This window comes from Ceratotherium simum, chromosome 36 (genome assembly GCF_057802395.1).
Source record: "Ceratotherium simum simum isolate JZ-2026a chromosome 36, ASM5780239v1, whole genome shotgun sequence".
NCBI lineage: Eukaryota > Metazoa > Chordata > Mammalia > Perissodactyla > Rhinocerotidae > Ceratotherium > Ceratotherium simum.
In genome coordinates this window covers 25185666-25205912 of record NC_141935.1, presented here as the reverse complement: position 1 = coordinate 25205912, position 20247 = coordinate 25185666, and the positions used below count along the sequence as shown (strand labels likewise).

Below are 20247 nucleotides of genomic sequence, written 5' to 3'. Positions count from 1 at the left end.
TATCTTATAGCCAATACTACACTGTCTTGATTACTGTAGCTCTACAGTGGGTTTTAAGTTCTTCAACTTTATTCTCTTTCAAAATAATTTTGGCTATTCTAAGTCCTTTACAATTCCATGTAAATTATCAAAATAGTGTATATTTCTACAATTTCTACAAAAAATTACTGCTAGGATTTTGATTGGGATTGCTTTGAATCTATTGATCAATTTGACTTCTTAATAATATAGAGTCTTCTGGTTCATTTAATTTGTCTTCCTTTCAGTAATGTTATAAAACTATAAGTGTACAGCTTTTGCACATTTTGTTAAATTTACCCTAAAGTGTTTCATGTTTTTGATGTTGTAAATATTTATTTTTTGTGCGTGAGGAAGATTAACCCTGAGCTAACATCGGTGACCACCTTCCTCTACTTTATATGGGACGCCGCTACAGCATGGCTTGATAAGCAGTGCATCGGTCCGCGCCCAGGACCCGAACCTGAGAACCCTGGGCTGCTGAAGCAGAGCGCATGAACTTAGCCGCTGCACCACCAGGCTGGCTCCATGTTGCAAATTTTTTTAAATTTCAATTTCCAATTGTTCACTGCTAGCATAGAGAAATACTATTAATTTTTGTATATTGACCTTGCCAAACACACTTATTAACTATAGCAGCTTTTTTTGTTTGTTTGTTTAGAGTTTTTTTACATAGAGAATCATGTTATCTGCAAATAGTTTTACTTCTTCCTTTTCAATCTCCATATGATTTATTTCCTATTAATTGCCTTTTTGTCCTGGCCAGGACCTGAAGTAAATATTGTATAGAAATGATGAAATTGGACCTTCTTGCCTTGTTCCCAATCTTAAGGGGAACACATTCAGTGTTTCACCATGAAATGTGATGTTACCTATGTATTTTAGGGAAGTTCTATTTCTAGGAAGCTCCCCCCTATTGTAAGTTTTCTGAGAGTTTTTATCATGATTGGGTGTCGAATTTTGTCAAATACTTTCTCTGCATGTGATCATATATTTTCTCCCTCCTGTATTCTGTTCATATGACGAATTACATTGATATTCAAATGTTAAACCAATCTTACATTCCCAGGAAAAGTCCACTTGATAGTGATTTTTAAAAAAAATATATTATTGGATTATATTTGATAAAATTTTGTTAATAATTTTGTTAATAATTTTTGTGCCTATGTTTGTGAAGGATATTGGTCTGTAGTGTTTTTGTAATATCTTTGGCTGGTTTTGGTATAATACTGGCCTCAAAAAATGTGTGTTTCTTCTTTTATCATCTGCAAGATTTTTTTTTTTTTTTGAAGAATTCTCATTATTTCTTTCCTTGGTAGAATTCACAGCAAACACATCTGGGCCTAGAGTTTTCTTTGTGAGAAGGTTTTTAACTATAAATTCAATTTCTTTAATAGATATAGGATTAATTGAGTTATCTATTTCTTTTTATGTGAACTTCAGTAGCTTATGTCCATTTTATCTACATTGTCAAATTTATTGGCATTAAGTTGTTCATAATATTCCATTATTATATGTATGTATGTATGTATGTATGTATGTATATATATATATTTTTTTTTTTTTGGTGAGGAAAATTAACCCTGAGCTAACATTTGTTGCCAATCCTCCTCTTTTTGCTGAGGAAGATTGGCCCTGGGCTAACATTTGTGCCCATCTTCCTCTACTTTATATGGGACGCCACCACAGTATGGCTTGACAAGCGGTGTATCAGTGCACTCCCAGGATCCAAACCTGCGAACCCCTGGCCACTGCAGCAGAGTGTGCACACTTAACCGCTATGCCACCAGCCTGGCCCCTTCTTATTATTTTTTTTAAGTCTATAAGATCTACAGTAATGTCTCTCTTTCATTTCTCATCTTGGTACTTTGTATCTTTTTTTCCTTGATCAGTTTGGCTAGAGGTTTATCAAATTTATTGATCTTTTCAAAGAACTAGCTTTTGGTTTCATTGTTTTTTCTCTATTTTACTGTTTTACATTAATTACTGCACATCTTTCTTATTTCTTCCTCTGCTTGCTTTGTGTTTAATTTGCTCTTCATTTTGTAAATTCTTAGGTGGAAGCCTAGAAGGTTAATTTGAGATTGTTCTTCTCTAACAAAATCATTTAATGCTATAAAATTTCCTCTAAGCCCTGCTTTAGCTGCATCCCTAACTTTTTGATAGATGTTTTGATTTTCATTCAGTTCAAAATATTTACTAATTTCCCTTGTGGTTTATTTCTTGATCTATGTGTTATTTATAATTTTATTTATTTATTTATTTATTTTCCCCAAAGCCCCAGTAGATAGTTGTATGTCATAGTTGCACATCCTTCTAGTTGCTGTATGTGGGACGTGGCCTCAGCATGGCCAGAGAAGCGGTGCGTAGGTGCGCACCCGGGATCCGAACCCGGGCCGCCAGCAGCGGAGTGCGCACACTTAACCACCAAGCCACGGGGCCAGCCCTATGTGTTATTTAGAAGTCTGTTATTTTCTAAATGTTTGTGGATTTTCATAATATCTTTCCGTCCCTTTTCTAGTTTAATTCCATTGTGGTCAGAGAACATACTTTGTATGATTTCAGTTATCTTACACATTGCTTTAGACTAGTTTTACGATTTGGAATATGGTCTATTGTAATGAAAGTTCCATGTTCATTTGAAAAGAATGTGTACTGCTGTGGTTAGGGGGCAGCTGAAGTGTTCTATAATATAATTGGCAATTAGGTTGATAGCGTTGCTCTGGTTTTTTATATTATTACTGATTTTTGGTTATTTGTTCTATCCATTACTCAGAGAGGAGTGATGAAATCACCAATCACAACTGTAGATTTTTCTATTTCTCCTTCAATTTCTGCTTCATGTACTTTGAAGTTCTTGCTATTATATGCATACCCATTTAGGATGGTATGTCTTCTTAATGAATTGATTACTTTCTTATTATGAAATATTCCTTGTTCTGAAGTTTCCTTTGTGTGATGTAAACATAGCCTCTGTAGTTTTCTTTTTCTTAGTGTTTACATGGCAGGTATCTATTTATTTATATTTAAATTGGGTTTCTGTAGACAGATAAAAGTTGGATCCTGCTTTTCCAATCAAGTCTGATACTCTCTGATGTTTAATTGGAATGTTTATTTACATTTGATATAATAAGCAATATGGCGGCATAAAATCTACCATCTTGCTATTTGTATTCTACTTATCTCCTCTTTGTTTTTATCCCCCTCTTTTCCTGCCATATTTTGGATAGTTTCATAATCCCATTTCCTCACAATTGACTTAGTTATACTCTGTTTGATAATTTTTTTATTGATTGCTCTAGGGCAGAGGTTCTGAAAGTGCATTCTAAGGTCCAGGAGATCCTTTCAGTGAGTTTGTGAGTCAAAAATATTGAGGGAGGGTATTTTTCGGGGTGGTTTAATAAAGGCTATAATCCTTGGGCTGAGTTTTTAAAGACAAGTAGGCAGACAAGAAGAACAGAGAGAAAATGTTGGGGGGAAATGAATAGAGCCTCACTGACCTGTGGGATAATCTCAAGCATACATGTATTGGAGTCACAGAAGGAATAAGGGGGGGACAAAAAAATTCTTGAAGAAATGACAGTTGAAATTTTTCCAAATTTGATGGAAACAATAAACACACAGATCCCAGGAGCCTAATGGGCTCTGTCCAGATTGAAATGACCACTTCTCCTTTGTACCCCATTGTATCTCATACACATTCTTATCACAGAACATGTAACATTTGACGGCACTTATTTGCCTGTCTCCCCATACCAGATTGTGAGCAACTTTAAGGTGGAATAGTGGCTGGCACATGATAAATACCCAATAAAACAAAAGTTCTCAAAAGCTGAGTGCCTCACAAGTTTTGCTTATTTTGCTTATCTCAGCAAGACAAAATATAATTGACTTGACTGACACTCCTTTTTCAAAATATGTGAGTACATTGGGAAATCAACTGATTTGAGTGTCTCAAAAATTATTTAGGCAACAGCTGCACTTTTGGACCTCATGTTTAGCATGAAAAAGGAATAAATTTACAATCAGACTTTAATATGGAAGCATATATTGTAGCATGATTGCATAAAAAAATTACTGTACTGTTATACTGTTAACACTTCATAAAAAAGAAAAGGAAAAAAAATTGCTTTGAAGTTGTGTTTTAAAGCAATTTACCTGGCCTGCAAATTTACTGCTAGGATCAGCTGAAATAAACACACCATCTTTATCCTTTTGAAATCCATTGTGAGACCAATAGGCCAGGTCAAAAGTAAATGTCTTCATATGTTCTGGATTCTTAGGGTCTTGTATAGTGGTGGTGGTCCTGGAATGCATGGAAATCACACATTTGCTCCCAGAATTCTTCTCTCTCTATTGTCAAATCACAAATTCAGAGTCAATCATTATAGTTTTTCTTTGTCATCCAATGGTTTTTCAAGTCTTTAAACCTTGTAAGAAATTAAGCCAGGAACCTACCATTCATTTCGTTCTCTAATTATGTTATGCTTAGCAGCTGTTATGACAACAGTTGCTCTTATACCCCCTCAGAATTTTTGAAAGGCTTGTCTCTAGTTGTATTAACTTTCTGAGAATAGCATATCTCACACCCAACTATACTAATAGCAACAACTACAGCAGCAGAGGCAGAGACATCCACTTCCAGCATGACAACATAAGGAGCTCCACTGTCCCACTCCCTGGAGAAACAGGTGAGAATTATTAATGAAAAAATGAAAATGAAGAAACAACCATTTAAAGCCTCTGGAAATGGTCCTAAGGGGAAATAGCCAATGAAGAAACATCTATTCAAGAAAATCTATCAAAATTTGGTAAGGAAGGAGAGTCTGTGGTATTCAAAGTGTGGGGGATCAGAATGGCCACCCCAAAGTATGTCTCTTTGCCTTGCTTTGATTATTTTTCAAGAACAAGAGACTCTGCAAGAAACTTTGGCCTTCCCCCAAGTGCCTAAAAGAATTTAAGATAGAAGGCCCGTCCCCAGGACGGCCATCACCATAGATAACTCTAGGTATCGATAGACTGGGAGGGTCCTTGCTAAGCCTGATCTTATCAAAGTTCTGTTTACCAAACATTCGCTTTTCCACCTCCATGTGAATTGCCTTCCTCCCCTTTGAAGTCCCAACCACCACCCCCAACATCCTCCTTTGTCTTTAGCTGAAAATGCTATTTAAGATGACACCTCAGCCAAAATGCTGAGTTAGTTTTTCTGGGTCTCTTCATGTATACATGTTATAAAGCTTTCATTGATTTTCTCCTGTTATTCTGTCTCATGTCAATTTAATAATTCATAGCCCAGCCAGAAGGACCTAGACTGGGTAAAGGAAATCTCTTCCTCTCCTACAGAAGCAAGACCATTCCCTCCCTCTCTCCTGCTGGCTCAGCAAGGTGGAGACTACTCGAGCCAAGAACACAGGGCTCCCGGTCTTCCCAGACCCCAGTCCGAGGGCTTTCTTCCTGGGAGAAGCAAGGTATCAGCATTTCTCATCTTGCCCCCATCTACCTGTTATTGATGCTAAGTCCTGGGAGAGTGTGGGTGAGAGGTGGGGATTCCTTCTACCCAGTTCTGACTCATGGAACGGAGGCTCGCTTTGGTTGCAGTATGCTGAGAATACTGGGGTGTTGATCACCTCAGTACTGAGGTGGTGGTTCCATGCCAGGAGATTCAAGCTGAGAGGATCTCAGGCAGCTGTTCCACATTCACCAAATGCTGGCTTTTTAGAGCAGGGATGTCACTCAGAGAGCAGCTTGCCATTGTCCCCACCCCCAAATCCAGAGCCCTGGTTTAGAGATCTCGCCTGAAGAGATAGCACCTAATCTCTTCCCAAAGGAACCAACTTCCTTTGCCCCCTTAGAGAAGTTCAATCCTAAGGGCACTCTCAAGAACAGAACAGAAGAGGCTGTGACAAAAGGCAATCGGGAGATTCAAGATACAGGTTAAGTTATAGGCCCTCTAGTTTGCAAGGGGGTGAGTGGGGAATAAGATAGCCAGGAGGAACCCACTCGGGGTGAGAAAAAATATCAAACACTGACCTCAGAAACCATTCCATTCAAAGGAACCAGAATTTGATTGAATTAGTTTGTAGAGCAATTTATGCCCCAGGACATTGTTGAAAACAGCAGAGCAATCAGCCAGCAATCGGTGGAGTTTAACAGCTTGGTGTGGTCAAGAGAGGAAGGGAGCCCTACCCAAACCACTGTTATCCCAGGCTGTCCAGGGCATAGCCAAAGCTGCACGACAGCAAAGGTGGGGGTGGGGCAGGGGATAGACGTCACTAAAATAATCCAGCCAGTCACTAAACAAATAAATTAGCAAATAACAATAATAAACTACAGAGGCGTGGGAGGACCAGTACCCAGATTTGCTACATTATCTAAAATGTCCAATTTCCAATAAAAAATTATGAGGCATGCAAAGAAACAGGAAAGTAAGACCCACACACTGGAAAAAAAGCAGGCAACAGAAACTGTCCATGAGAGTGACCAGATGCTGCAAAAAGACTTTAAAGGAACCATTATAAACATATTCACAGAATTAAAGGAAACTATGGTTAAAGAAGGAAAGATTATAAAGGAATACTACCAACAACTGAGTACCACCAAATTAGATGATTTAAATGAAATGGAAAGATTCTTAGAAAGACACAAACGACTCTGATTCAAGAAGAAATAGACAATCTGAATAGACTGATAACAAGAGATTGAAGTAGTAATAATAAAACAAAAAAAAACTACTCACAAAGAAAAGCCTGGATGGCTTGATTGCTGAATTCTTCCAAACACCTATAGAATTAATACCAATTCTTCATAAATTCTTCCAAAAAATAGAAGTAACACTCCCCAACTTATATTCATGAAGCCAGTATTACCCTGATACCAAATCCACATGCAGAGAGCACACAAAATGGAAGAACTTATGCTAAGGACTCATGAAAGGTACAAGAAAAAGGAGTTATGAGTGTAACGACAATGCCTTAAAGGAACACCCACAGACACACCCAGAGATAACCAGACAGGACAACTGAGGACCTGGATAAGATGTGGAAGCAGCATATAAGGGAGAGAGGAAGAAACACTGATGCCAGTGATCCATCCCAGAGAGAGGAGGACACGCTGCTGGTCGCCTTGCTGATTCCTGTGCCTCTCGCTCGCTCCCTTTGCCTGGACTGATTTCCTGTTCCAGACTCGCTGGACCGTGCCAAGGACTTCGTGCACTTTGGTTCGTAACCCTTTACACATTGAATGCTGACTTTGGTGTTAACATGACTTTATGATACTCATGATTTAATGTGTGACATTTGACTGAGTCTCTGTAAAGGAACGCCAGGCTGTTACCGCTCTTCCCGGGACCTCAGCCGCTAGAGGCGAAATCCTTTGAATTTACTCTAATAAATTCGAGCATTGTGGAAAGACACAAAAGTGAGCGGACAATCCATCAGTAACCACTCATTACAAGAGACAAACATCACAAGAAAATAAAACTACAGACCAATATCTTTTATGACTATAGATGGAAGAATCCTCAACAAATTATTAGCAAACTGAACCCAGCAACATATATATATATATAAAAAGTTATGCACCATGACCAAATGGGATTTATCCTAGGGATGCAAGGTTGATTCAACATCCCAAAACGATTGTATTAATCACGTTTTTTTGTTTTCTATATTATATGATGCTTTGACATTTTGGGGCCAGGAGAGCCTGCCCCTCCCAAGGCTAATGAATTCCTAGAGATGGTAAACAACCTGCCTTTCATGCAAACCAACCAATCCAAAGTCCATTTCCCAAACACCTCCTTTATTTAACTCACACACCAAGCCAATATTTTCCCTGCCCTACATTACCCCAGGGCCAAGTACCTGACAATGAGAGACTACCCCTACAGCCTAGAGCCCACTGCAATTACTCAAACTATCCAATCCTAAGATTGCTCAAACTCGCCTCCCATGCCTTGCCCATCCCTTCCTGCAGAAACTACAATCCGGCCGTGGGATATGCATCCTTTGCTCCTTCTGCCTTCTGACCGACACTTATATTTCCCCATGTGGCTCCCTTCTCTTGGGAATTTTAAGGCAGTTGTCTCTGTATCTGTCACCTTACTATATCTGATGAAAACAAATCTTGGGTACACTTTAAAATAATGATTTAACGTAACACATCAGATCAATAGAATAAAAAAAGTCACACATCATCTTAATAGATGCAGAAAATGCATTTGACAAAATCCAACACCCTTTCATGATAAAAACACACAACAAATAGGAACAGAATGGAACTTCAATAAAGGGCATCTATGAAAAATCCATGAGTAATAGTCATACTTACTAGTCAAGACTGAATGCTACCCGCTAAGATCAGGAAAAAGACAAGAATTTTTACTCTCGACACTTCTATTCAATATTATATTGGAGGTTCTAGCCAGAGCAATTAGGCAGGAAAAAGAAATGAAGGTCATCCAGATAGGAAAAGAAGTAAAATGATCTCTATTTGCAGATGACATGATCTTGTATACAGAAAATCCTAAGAACTCCCCCCAAAAACCATTAAAACTAATAAATAAGTTCAGTAAGGTTGCAAGATACAAGATGAACACACAGAAATCAACTGTATTTCTATACACTTTAAATGAACAATCTGAAAATGAAATTTAGAAAACAATTCCATTTCTAATAGCACCAAAAAGAAAAAAATACTTTAGGAATAAACTTAAAAAAAAGAAGCGAAAAACATATACTCGGAATACTACGAAACATTGTTGAAAGAAACTAAAGATCTAAAAATTGGAAAAACATCCCATGTTCATAGATTAGAAGACTTAGCATTGTTAGGATGGTAATACTCCCCAAACTGATATACAGATTCAATGCGATCTCTATCAGAATCCCACCTGACTTCTTTGTAGAAACTGACAAGCTGATTATAAAATTCATAGGGAATTGAAAGTCACCCAGAATAGACAAAACAATCTTGAAAAAAAGAAAAAAGTAGAATTCATACTTCTCAATTTCACAACTTAGGACAAACCAACAGTGATTAAGGCAGTGTGGTACTGACACAATGATAGACATACAGATTAATGTAATGGAATTGAGAGTCCAGAAATAAACTAAACCTCTATGGTCAACTGATTTCAATACAGCTGCCAAAATGGGGAAATAACAGCCTGTGCGAAAAATGATGCTGGGAAAACTCGACAGCCACGTGCAAAAGAATGAACTTGGATCCTTACCTCATATCATATACAAAAATTAACTCAAAACAGACCAAAGGCCTAAATGTAAGAGCTAAAACTATGAAAGAAAACATAAGAGTAAATCTTCACGACCTTGGACTGGACAAAAGACTCTTAGATATGACACCAGAAGCACAATTTTAAAAAAATTGGACTTCATCAAAATTTAAAACTTTTGTGCTTCAAAGGACACACCATCAAGAAAGAGAAAAGACAACCCACAGAATGGGAGAAAACTTGCAAATCCTGTATCTAATAAGGAATTGTATCCAGAATCTATCAAGACCAGCTCAATATAAAAAGATAAATAATCTAATTTAAAAATGAGCAAAGGATCTAGGACAGTTTTCCAAGGAAGATATACTAATGGGCAATAAGCACATTTGAGAAGACGCTTGACATCATCAGCCACCACGGAAATGCAAATCAAAACCACAGCGAGATACCACCTCACACCAACCAGAGTGACTAAAATCAAGTCAGAAAACAAGCACTGGCCAGGACCGGAAAAACGGAAACCCTCGTACGCTGCTGGTGGGAAGATAAAATGTGCAGCTGCTTTGAAAGCCTGGCAGTGCCTCAGATGATTAGACACAGGTACTACACGACTCTGCAATTCCACGCCTAGATGTATCACCAAGAGAAATGAAAACCTGTCCACAAAAAAATGTGTACGTGAATGTTCATAGCAGCATTTTTCATAATAGTCAACAGGTAGAAATAACCTAAATATCCACTAACTGAGGAACGGATAAACAAAATGTGGTATACCCATGCAATGGAATATTATCCAGCCATAAAGAAATTTTGATATATGCCACAACATGGACAGACCTTGAAAACATCATGTTAAGTGAAAGAAGCCAGTCACAAGACTATATATAATTCAATTTATATGAAATGTACAGAATAGGGAATATGTAGAGACAGAGATTAGATTAATGGTTGCTTAGAGCTGGGGAAGTAAGGATAACTAAAGGGCACAGAGATTCTTTTTTGAGGTGATGATAAATGTTCTAAAACTGTAGTGATGGTCATATATATCTGTGAATATACTAAAAATCCTTGAATTGTACACTTTAAATGAGTGAATTGTATAGTATGTGAATTATATCTAAATAAAAGCATTTAAAAGAGATAATGGTGAAAAAACTAGCAGCTAATATTAAAAGTACCTATTTGTCAGGCACTATGCACTGATTTACAGATTATTTCATATAGTTTTTGTAACAGCAATCCTGTGAGGAATCAATATCTCCATTTTACACATAAGGGAACCAAGGTTCAGAAAGCTTTATACCTTGCTCAAGGCTACACAGTGGGTAAGTGATAAAAGTCAAGTATTGAACCCAAGTTCATCCGACTTCAAAGGCTCCTGAGAATGTACTGCCTCTTACAGCAAAGTAAGTCTCACAATGTTGGTTCTCTGATCCCATAATGCAGATAAAGACTGGTTACGAAGTTAAAACCTTCTGCAGGGTCCAGGTCACCCAGGAGATACTACAGTCGTCCATGTATGACCCACAACCACTTACCCTTGAATTCACCTCTTGAATTCATCCTCTGTCCTCCTTGCTACTATTCTAATCTAAGCTAATCAACTTTGGTGGTGGACTTGAATCAAATGCAATGTTTTTTTTTTAGGGAGCCTAAAGGCTGTGTAAATAGGTAACTGTTTTAATGGCTACTTCTATATCATTATTAACTGTTTAAAACTTGCAGTTAGTTACTCCACCAATATTAAAGGCCAGTGAATAATACTTCTAGAATAAGTCAGTGTGTTGACGGGTTAGGTTATAAAATGATTTTTTTTTTTTTTTTTGGACAAACATTTAACTTACTGATCACAAGTTAACTCTTTGACATTTTTTGATCAGTCGCCTGAGAACCCATGCCACCTTAGAAGACTTAAATAGTGGCTACACTTACCGATATCTAGTTATACACATACAGTTATCTAATTATGTATCTGCCTGATTGCTGAAATTTTTTCTTCCATATAGATGAATGTTAAGGGACAGGACAGAACTGACACCAACTGAAAATGTGCAAAGCAATGTTGAATACTGACGGACGAAAGAAAATCAGCAAGTTGCACAAGTGGGAAGAAGAGCTCATAAAAGGTCATCCTTGCACCGTATCCCATCAAGATCAGTTACTGTCAAATAAGCCTTTGTATGTTGTTCTGTCTAGCGTACCCTTATCCAAATCTTAATTAGGCTTTTATGGTCATCTCAAATACTTTCATCTCCAGGAAGTCTTCAAGATCTGTCCAGGTAGAATTAACTATACTTGATCTTTCCCTGGGTGCCAGATTATTTACGTTACTACTATGGTACATACTGTCATACAGTCATGTGTCACTTAATGACTGGGACACATTCTGAGAAATGCATCCTTAGGCGATTTCGTCATTATGCAAACATCACAGAGTGCACTTACACAAACCTAGATGGTGTAGTCTACTGCACACCCAGGCTATACGGTGCTAATCTTACAGAACCACCATCGTATATGTGGTCCACTGTTGACCGAAATGGCATTATAGAGCGCATGACTAAATTATTTACTTACACAAGACTATAAACTGCTGGAAAACAAAGGATTTCCCTTTGTGTCCTCAGTCTCTAGTACAGCGTTTGACTCACAGTCAAAAGTTGGTCAAATGAGTCAAATGTTCAGAATTATCTTAAAATTTAACGAATGCATTAATAATCAAAGATAAATGATTGCTACAAGGTCTTAGAAGAGTATAATTCATATTTTATCCTAAATTGTAGCAACACAGTTTAATGATCAGTGTTTTTATAAAAAGTTATATAAATACATTTATACATAATTGCATTTAAAACATATAGAGTTCATCCACAATTGGCAATTTGCTTATGATCTATTGTTATTGAGGGAAAAAAGTACATTTATTAAAAATAGCACATCTATATTCACCAAATTGCATTGGTTTAAAAAATTATTAACTTGACAGTACATTTCTCGTCAATTTTTTTATTGTGCTACTTGCGCAAAGGAATGAAATTAAGTGTTTACTGAATTATGTTTAGATCTTTAAATTACTCATTTAACAAGTTCATTTAAATAAGTTTAATATTCCATAAATGACAAGCAGCTTAAATACAAGTTTGATAACTATCATTAAAAAGTTAATAAAATGGAAGTCATAGTTAACTTTTCAACAAGGCCATGTAACATTGATTACTAACCTCACTAAAAGGCCGCACTCGCACTGCCACTTTCACACTGTCGACACTTGGCATAGGCATTTTCATCATTTTCCCATTATTCGTATTGTTATTTGGTAGAAAAATAATGTAGAAAGCACACTGCTTACGCTCCACACTAAAACATTAAAAGCTTAGCCAATAAAAGCAGTTTGTTTCTAGATGATCAATTATTAATGGTCCATTCATTACATACTATCAATTACCTATTATAAATTATTTAACAACACTTATTTATTGATCAATTTTATAGCCTACATCAAGTATCATCACTTAATTGCACACAGTCGTACTGCAGAGAACAGAGTGTTTTACTTTTTTTTTTCTTTTCCTTTTTCCATGTCTATTCACACACTCTTTCCCTATCCTCAATAGTCTGTGCCTGAGGTCCTATGAGAATCTGTCAAAGTTTTAAAACCTGAATATTAAGGGATTTCTGTTATTCAGTAGCAAACTCCTTCACAGCAAGAATATTATAAAATTTGTTCAGACTTCTCATTCCATCAACATTAGGCACACACAAGGTGCACTGAATAGCCATGGAATAGATGTTTTACATTTCCCTCCCTTCTCAAACCCTTTTAAAAGAAGTTGCTAGTGAGCAGTGAACCGGTCAATCTAACGTCTCTGAATAATTAAGAGATCTTAAAGGTAATAGCCTTTAAGCTTGCTGAATAAGAAATGCCAACATTATATTTTAACCAACGCATCACTTGGAAAATTACTCATTTGAGGTAGAATACACAAAATTTGTGAAACTACAAAGAAGTGGCAAAATTACATGCCCATAATTCAATTTCAACATAGTAACAGCCAAAAAAACACACATTTTATGATTAGAAATCTTAATCACAGAAGCAAAGTGCATAAATTATAAAACAGCAACTTTAAAAAAAAAAAATCAACAGTTCAATCATCCTCATTTTAAAATTGGTCTAATACTTTTAACTGTAGAGAAAGAAAATGGGACCAATACCTACTAGCATATAAAATCATTATTAAAACAGAAATCCCCTCTCAAAAATCTAACAGACACAAACTACTGTGAAGTATACACTTTATTTAACATTCCAGTAGTAAGCCATATTTACATATTATATAAACGTATGAAGTCTTAATATAAAATAGAAAAAACGGCCTGGACTAAAAGAATCACACTCCATATGGAGTTACTTTACTTATTGAAGACCTTCTGTTATAAAAATTTACAATAATTTATATAAATTATTTTCTTCCAAATTAGATCATTTTTAATAATCCACACAATTCTGATGACTTTACAAATAGGTGTACATCAAAAACTTGAAAAAAAATTACAGCATTTTTCTGCGTAAAACTTGCTTTGGAAAGGAAGACAGTTTCTTTCTGCTCCTTCCAAGAGCTTTTCCTGTTACTTCTGCAGTTTTTCTTGGCTTGCTCTTTACTTCATCAATTGGGCTTGCCAAGGGAGAAATCAGCTTAATTTCTACTGGAGGAGGTGACCAACTTTCTTTTTCTGTGTTTCTGAAAAAAAAGATACAACTCAAGTGAGAACACATACACTATAATATAAAATATAATTGGCTTCCCAATATATTGAAAGAAGCCTTAGGATTACCCTTCCCTAGTGCTTTCATTTTAAAAAAGAGAAGAGAATTGGGACACGCAAAAACAATTACTGCTGAATTTTCTTTTTTTTTGTGTGTGGAAAGATCAGCCCTGAGCTAACATCCGACGCCAGTCCTTCTCTTTTTGCCGAGGAAGACTGGCCCTGGGCTAACATCCGTGCCCATCTTCCTCTACTTTATATGGGATGCTGCCACCAGCACGGCTTGACAAGTGGTACATCTGTGCGCCCAGGATCCGAACCTGTGAACCCCAAGTGCCGAAGCGGAGCACGCGCCCTTAACCGCTACGCCACCAGGCCGGCCCCTGCATTTTCTTTTAAATGTTTCATGTGGGTTTTCATAATCCACAAATACTGCTGGGTTACAAGGATGGGCCAAGCACCAGCAGTGAGTCCATGGAATGAGAGCCCAGTACACCCACCAAGTGTATAAGAAACGGCAACTCTCAAACAGCAGAAACTAGCAATTACGCATATATTTTCATAATATGAAGTAGTTTTCCACATACATACATACAAAGCCAATTTATATGTAAACAGTGTTAAAAGTCTCATTAAATTAGTTTTTAAAGTAAGATAAAATGGATTACTTTGTACTTTCATGAAATTCAACCATCTCTATATACAAATAAATCTGAAAGGGAGTAATTTCCCCCATGGATGAAGTTTTATTGCTATTAGTGAAGTAATTACAGGATTTTTAAGTTTACAATTATTTTTACTAATAGTTATCTATTTTGACTAATGAAAAGGTGAAACATCCCACCCCACCCACTCCTGCCAAAACAGAAAGATTCACTGGGTACTGAAGTACCTCCACACTACCACCTTTCTGTAAAGAAGACGAATGGGCTCTCAGGCTGTATAGAGAAATCCACCTTCCACGGTGAAATCTAACGATCACAAGGCGCCAGCACTTACAAATGCCCCTAAGAATTTCCCTTTTCTGATGAGCTTAATTTCTCTTTTTAAGTCAAGAGTCTTCTCAAATCTAATTTTAAGAAACAAAATGGATAAAAAGTACAGCATAGAAAAAGTCATACTTGCTTGCTTGTTTTGTGTTTGCAGTCCTGGTTCTTTTCACTTTTTGCTTTCCCACAGCTTCTATTGACTGAGCATCATCTTCCTACGGTTAAAATTTTAAAAAGATAAATCTTAAGTAATTAAACATTTAAAATCTAAATTGAAAAAGTTCTATCCTAAGCAAGGAATATAGCCAAACAGTGCTAATGAATTCAAAGTCAACAAGTCCCAAATGGGCTTCCTCTTTATCCCTCACACATTTAGTTCATCTCCAAGTCTTGTCAGTTTCATTTTGGAATGTTTCTATTGTCCACTGCCCTTTTGCTCCCACTGCCTCTGTCCAAATCCAGGCTCTCATCATCTCATAAAAATTAAGTCACTAGTGACTATTTTTTCCTCTCTAGAATTCACTTTGCATAGAAACTACTTAAAACATGCACATGGCTATTTGCTAGTTTGTGAACAGTCCCCCACACCCACGCCCATGCACTGTCATGCTTCTGTGCCTCTGCATTTGCTGTTTTCTCTTCCAGGAATACCTATCTCCTTTACCTTCTGTCTACAGGGTCATTTAGGTATAAATGATTCTTATCATGCTGTGAAATAATTATGTGCATTTTTGTCTCTTCAATTAAACTGAGCTCCTGAAAGACAAGGAATTTGCCTGAATTATTTTTGTGCCTTTGCCCTTGCACAGTAACTAGCTCATAGCAGATAATTCAAGAAATATTTATTAATTAATGTTGGTAAATATAAGGGTCTCACACTCACACTCAATTCCTGAACTATTTTAGGGTTATGTGCAATTAGGTGATGGAATCAACTCTGAAACACTGTCTCGCCAAGTGTGGCCTGAGGATGACACTCCAGGGGTTCAGGGACTTACATTTTAAATAAACACATCCAGATAATTCTGATGGGACACTAAAATTTAAAAACCTTTCCCCTAATAGGTAATTTAAACTGCAGCTGCCAGTAATACACCATCAGTAACATACCATAGATCTGTCTTAAAGGTGGGGTCCCCAAAAGTATAGATAAGGCGATTTTGGGCTTTTGGTATAAACACTGCTCATTTAAAAAAAGTCTATACAGGCAATACTGCTTTAAAAAAAAGCGTGTTTAAACATTAAGCAAATAAAATCATGAGTCTCTTACCAGTTCGTCTACAAGTCTGGATGTATTAGATGTCTTTTTCCGCCTGGTCCTTAAAGTAGGAGGTGAGAAGACAAATTGAGAAGATAAATCTGAAACTAATTCTTTCAGCTGTTCAGGAGCCTCTATTTTTTTAGCTGAAGAAAGGTAGGGAAAAAAAACAAACAAACATTGTATCTATATCTATTTATATATTTGTGTGTGTAAATATATATATATTTTTAAAAAAGCTTGGAACAAATGATACACGTTAGAAAGATGTAAACATCCCCAAACCTGGAAAACGCTGGTATCATAACATGGTACCCAAGTTAGGAGAGAGAAATGACAGGAAAAATCCCAACATCATTTGGGTAAACCAAATTTTTAGAAATATTGAATGCTTCAAACTAAATAATGCTACAATATAAAACTAGAACTTAAAAAGTAGATCCAAAACTGCATTATTGCACTAGTTTTAATCTTTACTGCTTCTCAAACATTCTGGGGAGGGAAAACATCAATCTCATATATAACCTGAGCTAGTCTTTTGCTTCATAATTCTTACTATTCCAGAGACAAGGTTTTTCCATTTTTTCTTCTCCCCAAAGTCCCAGTAGATAGTTGTCTGTCATAGTTGTGCATCATTCTAGTTGCTCTATGTGGGACGCCGCCTCAGCATGGCTTGATGAGTGGTGCATAGGTCTACGCCCAGGATGCGAATTGGCGAACCCTGGGCCAGCGAAGCGGGGCGCGCGAACCTAACTGCTACGCCACTGGGCCGGCACCCAGAGACAAGGTTTTTATTTACAAAGGTAATTTTATTTACAAGAAGAGACTCAAACCCTCTTTCCTTCCAGCTCATTCTGAGCTAGTTGTTCCAGTCAAGGGGAACAACTGAAAAGTCTACGTCATAAAGGAAAAAATAAGAGAAAGTAATATTATAGAAAAACAGGCTGATAGGAAGATACTTCATAAACATGGCTTAATTAAGAATTGGTTTAAAATATGTAATTAAAAATATTTATTACAGACTTGATCTCAGGTTTTTTTAAGACTCAGTAAATTAATGGCAATTAGCAATGTAATTATAGAAGTAGCATGGTGCAGCTGAACCAGTCTGCCAGAGATTAAATCCCAGCTTCTGAACTGAATTTACTAAAGCTCTGGGACCAAAGCCAAGTTACTTAAACCTCTCTGTGCCTCTGTTTCTACAAAATGGGATTAGTAATAGTACCTATAAAGTTACTGTGAAGATGAAAGGATTAGAACAATGTGTGACATATGGTAAGTGCTTTACAGATGTTGGCATTTGTTAGGATGTTATAATTTCAAGAATATAATTTACAAATCTTTGAAATAAAATTCTCAAATTATAGTTCAATATATTTGATATAGTTTCAATATATTTGAACTATCAATATAGTTCAATATATTTCACCTACCAGGACAATCAAGAGTTCTACAAGATGTCAAATCTTTTATATGATTCTTAACAAAAGAAAAAAAAAGGGTGAGGTCAGAAATAAAAGTCATCTCTGCTCTCAGCTAATAAGGGGCAAAAATGGTAACGGCTGGGGTTACTGGTGCTAACTTCCCCCTTTTGGCGTTAAAAAACAAATATATCTATATTCTTTCTATGAAAATGATACATTCTATTTTTCTCTTTCTAGGTTACTTGGAGCAATGGCTTCTTGGCTTTTCAAAGAGTAGCTCATACTCTTCACTTACAGTTTCCCCCTCCACTTCAAATGAATAAATAAGGAAATACAAAAATACACTATCGTGCAAAACATGTTCAGCCCCCACCTTTCCATATGCTTCTATTAGCAGACAAGACTTTATTATACTACTTTGTATGTCAACTCCTCAGCCATCTCTGTAAGCTTCCTGATGTTTTGATGAAGTTTTGATGGCCAGTGCTACCTAAGGCTTAAGGAGTTCAAAAGTCCTAGGTTCAAACCAAGTAATATACTGGTAAACAACTTTCTGGAAAAAAAACAAGCCGCTCTGATTTAAAGCATTTGCCAATTTCTGTGGTATAAACCTTCCCAACATGGCTGGACTGCAAAATGTCTGAATATTTAACAACTGGCTCTCGCCAGCTCACCCACTCAGGAGTCGGCTCCAGGACACTGCTATTTACTTATCACCTGGGTGATGTGGGTGCTCAGTCTCACTGAATTTCAACTTCCTCAGTGTGGAAAGAAGGAAGTAAGAGTACTTAGACTTCACTGGGCTGGACTGAGAATCAAATGAACTGATGAATGTATACCCCAGTATAGCCTTAGGCATATAGCTACTGATGAGTAATGGAAATCGGAGAAAATCCATTGAAATGTCAAGCTTCACATTCTTTTACCTACTAAAACACATCTAAATAAAATTCTAAGACACTTGTTTCTTTGACAGGTTTCAATTAAATAGAGCACCATCTCCAGCTTTCTAATCATATAATATTTCTGTTTCTACTATTCTCTGTACCTCCCACCCCTCACTAAAGGAGCTTTAAAAATACAACTTAAGGGGCTGGCCGGGTGGCATAGTGGTTGAGTTAGCATGCTCCACTTCGGTGGCCTGGGGTTTACAGGTTTGGATCCTGAGCAAGGACCTGTGCACCGCTTATCAAGCCATGCTGTGGCGGGCATTCCACATATAAAGTGGAGGAAGATGGGCACGGATGTTAGCCCAGGGCCAGTCTTCCCCAGCAAAAAGAGGATTGGTAACAGATGTTAGCTCAGGGCTAATATTCCTCTCATACACACACAAAAAAATCAACTTAAATAGGCACAAGGGACAGAAGGTATTATAAAGAGTGTAGAAACTATAATCTGAGGGCAAAAGAAGAAAGGAAACGAAACCATGGTGGTAATTGCTTTGCTAAAGTAGTGAAGAACCCTGTGGAGCAGGCATTACTATCTTTATTGTAAAGATGAGAAAACAAGATTCAGAAAGAGTCAATGACTTTCTGCCCAGCTAGTAAATCCCAGTCCCAAATTTCCCACTGCCTATAATCTCATCTCATACTAGAAGGTGTTTATTTTTCATACCAGAAAATCTGAAAACAATTCAAATACCCAACGGGAGAATGTTAAAGCAATCTGTGGCACAGAAGTGAGATGAAATACCACATATGGACTCTATCAATATATAAAAAACAAAAAATACAAACCCATGAACACTGAGATTTTGAAGAATATTTAAGAGTATCTGAAAATGCTCATAAAATAAGTGGGGGGGGGCGGACGATGACAGAATATATACATATACAAAAACCACAGTTTATTGGGTGTTTTAAAAAACAAGCTATAATACTCCAGAGTGATTCAGGCTTTAGCTTTTGGCTCAGTCTGCTCATTCTCTCTGTTGTGTGATAATTTCAACAAAGACCTAAAATAATTTTCATTAATTGGTTGTCTAAGATGAGCCAGGCACCAAGCTAAGTACTTTACCCAGACTAGCTTCTTTTACGGGTAGGGTAAGTAAAAACAAAAACACATATACAACTGGAAGGATATACAAGAAAATATGAACAGTGACTGCTGGTCCTCTAGATGGCTAGATCATATACTTTTATGTCTAATTTTGTATGGCAGGCATGTATTATTACAGAAAGAAGTTATAGTTAGTAGGTATACAGGTGACGACTATGTAAAGAGAGCAAAGATCAGAATTATTGAAGTGTTTGCTCTGCTATACCAAAATAACCCACAATTTTTGTGTTTACTATATTTCTCTAAGTCATGAGGAAACTATAAAAGAATTATGTTAATGATGTTCTTCTGCCACTCACTGCTGTATTTTTTTCATTTTAACTTTTATCTAATACAGCGGCTTAAAGTTGGCTAAAATCTCACACATTTTGTTATTTCATCTTCTTCCATGCAAAATATAGTTTAGGCACAACCACACTTTCCTAACACCATGAAGAAACTGAATTATACAGTACTACCAAAATCAAAGATTTAAAAAAACCAAAAAACAAAAAGCGGTGG

The 20247-nt window shown here is 36.8% G+C and overlaps 2 protein-coding genes across 2 annotated transcripts in view; both read right to left on the bottom strand.

Moving 5' to 3' along the window:
* Positions 1-12545, bottom strand: part of LOC101399598 (Kinesin-like protein KIF28P) — a 53459-nt gene extending 40914 nt beyond the window's left edge. The window contains 2 exon segments of the mRNA XM_087424236.1: positions 4177-4371; positions 12472-12545. Of these exon segments, the coding sequence (XP_087280362.1) occupies positions 4177-4371; positions 12472-12540 (264 nt within the window). The 5' untranslated portion in view covers positions 12541-12545.
* A 984-nt stretch (positions 12546-13529) lies between these two features.
* Positions 13530-20247, bottom strand: part of AHCTF1 (AT-hook containing transcription factor 1) — a 92714-nt gene continuing 85996 nt past the window's right edge. Inside the window, exons 34-36 of the mRNA XM_004439569.3 lie at positions 16277-16410; positions 15139-15221; positions 13530-13992 (exon numbers count right to left, since the gene is read on the bottom strand). Of these exons, the coding sequence (XP_004439626.2) occupies positions 13803-13992; positions 15139-15221; positions 16277-16410 (407 nt within the window). The 3' untranslated portion in view covers positions 13530-13802. The remainder of the gene's footprint in view (positions 13993-15138; positions 15222-16276; positions 16411-20247) is intronic.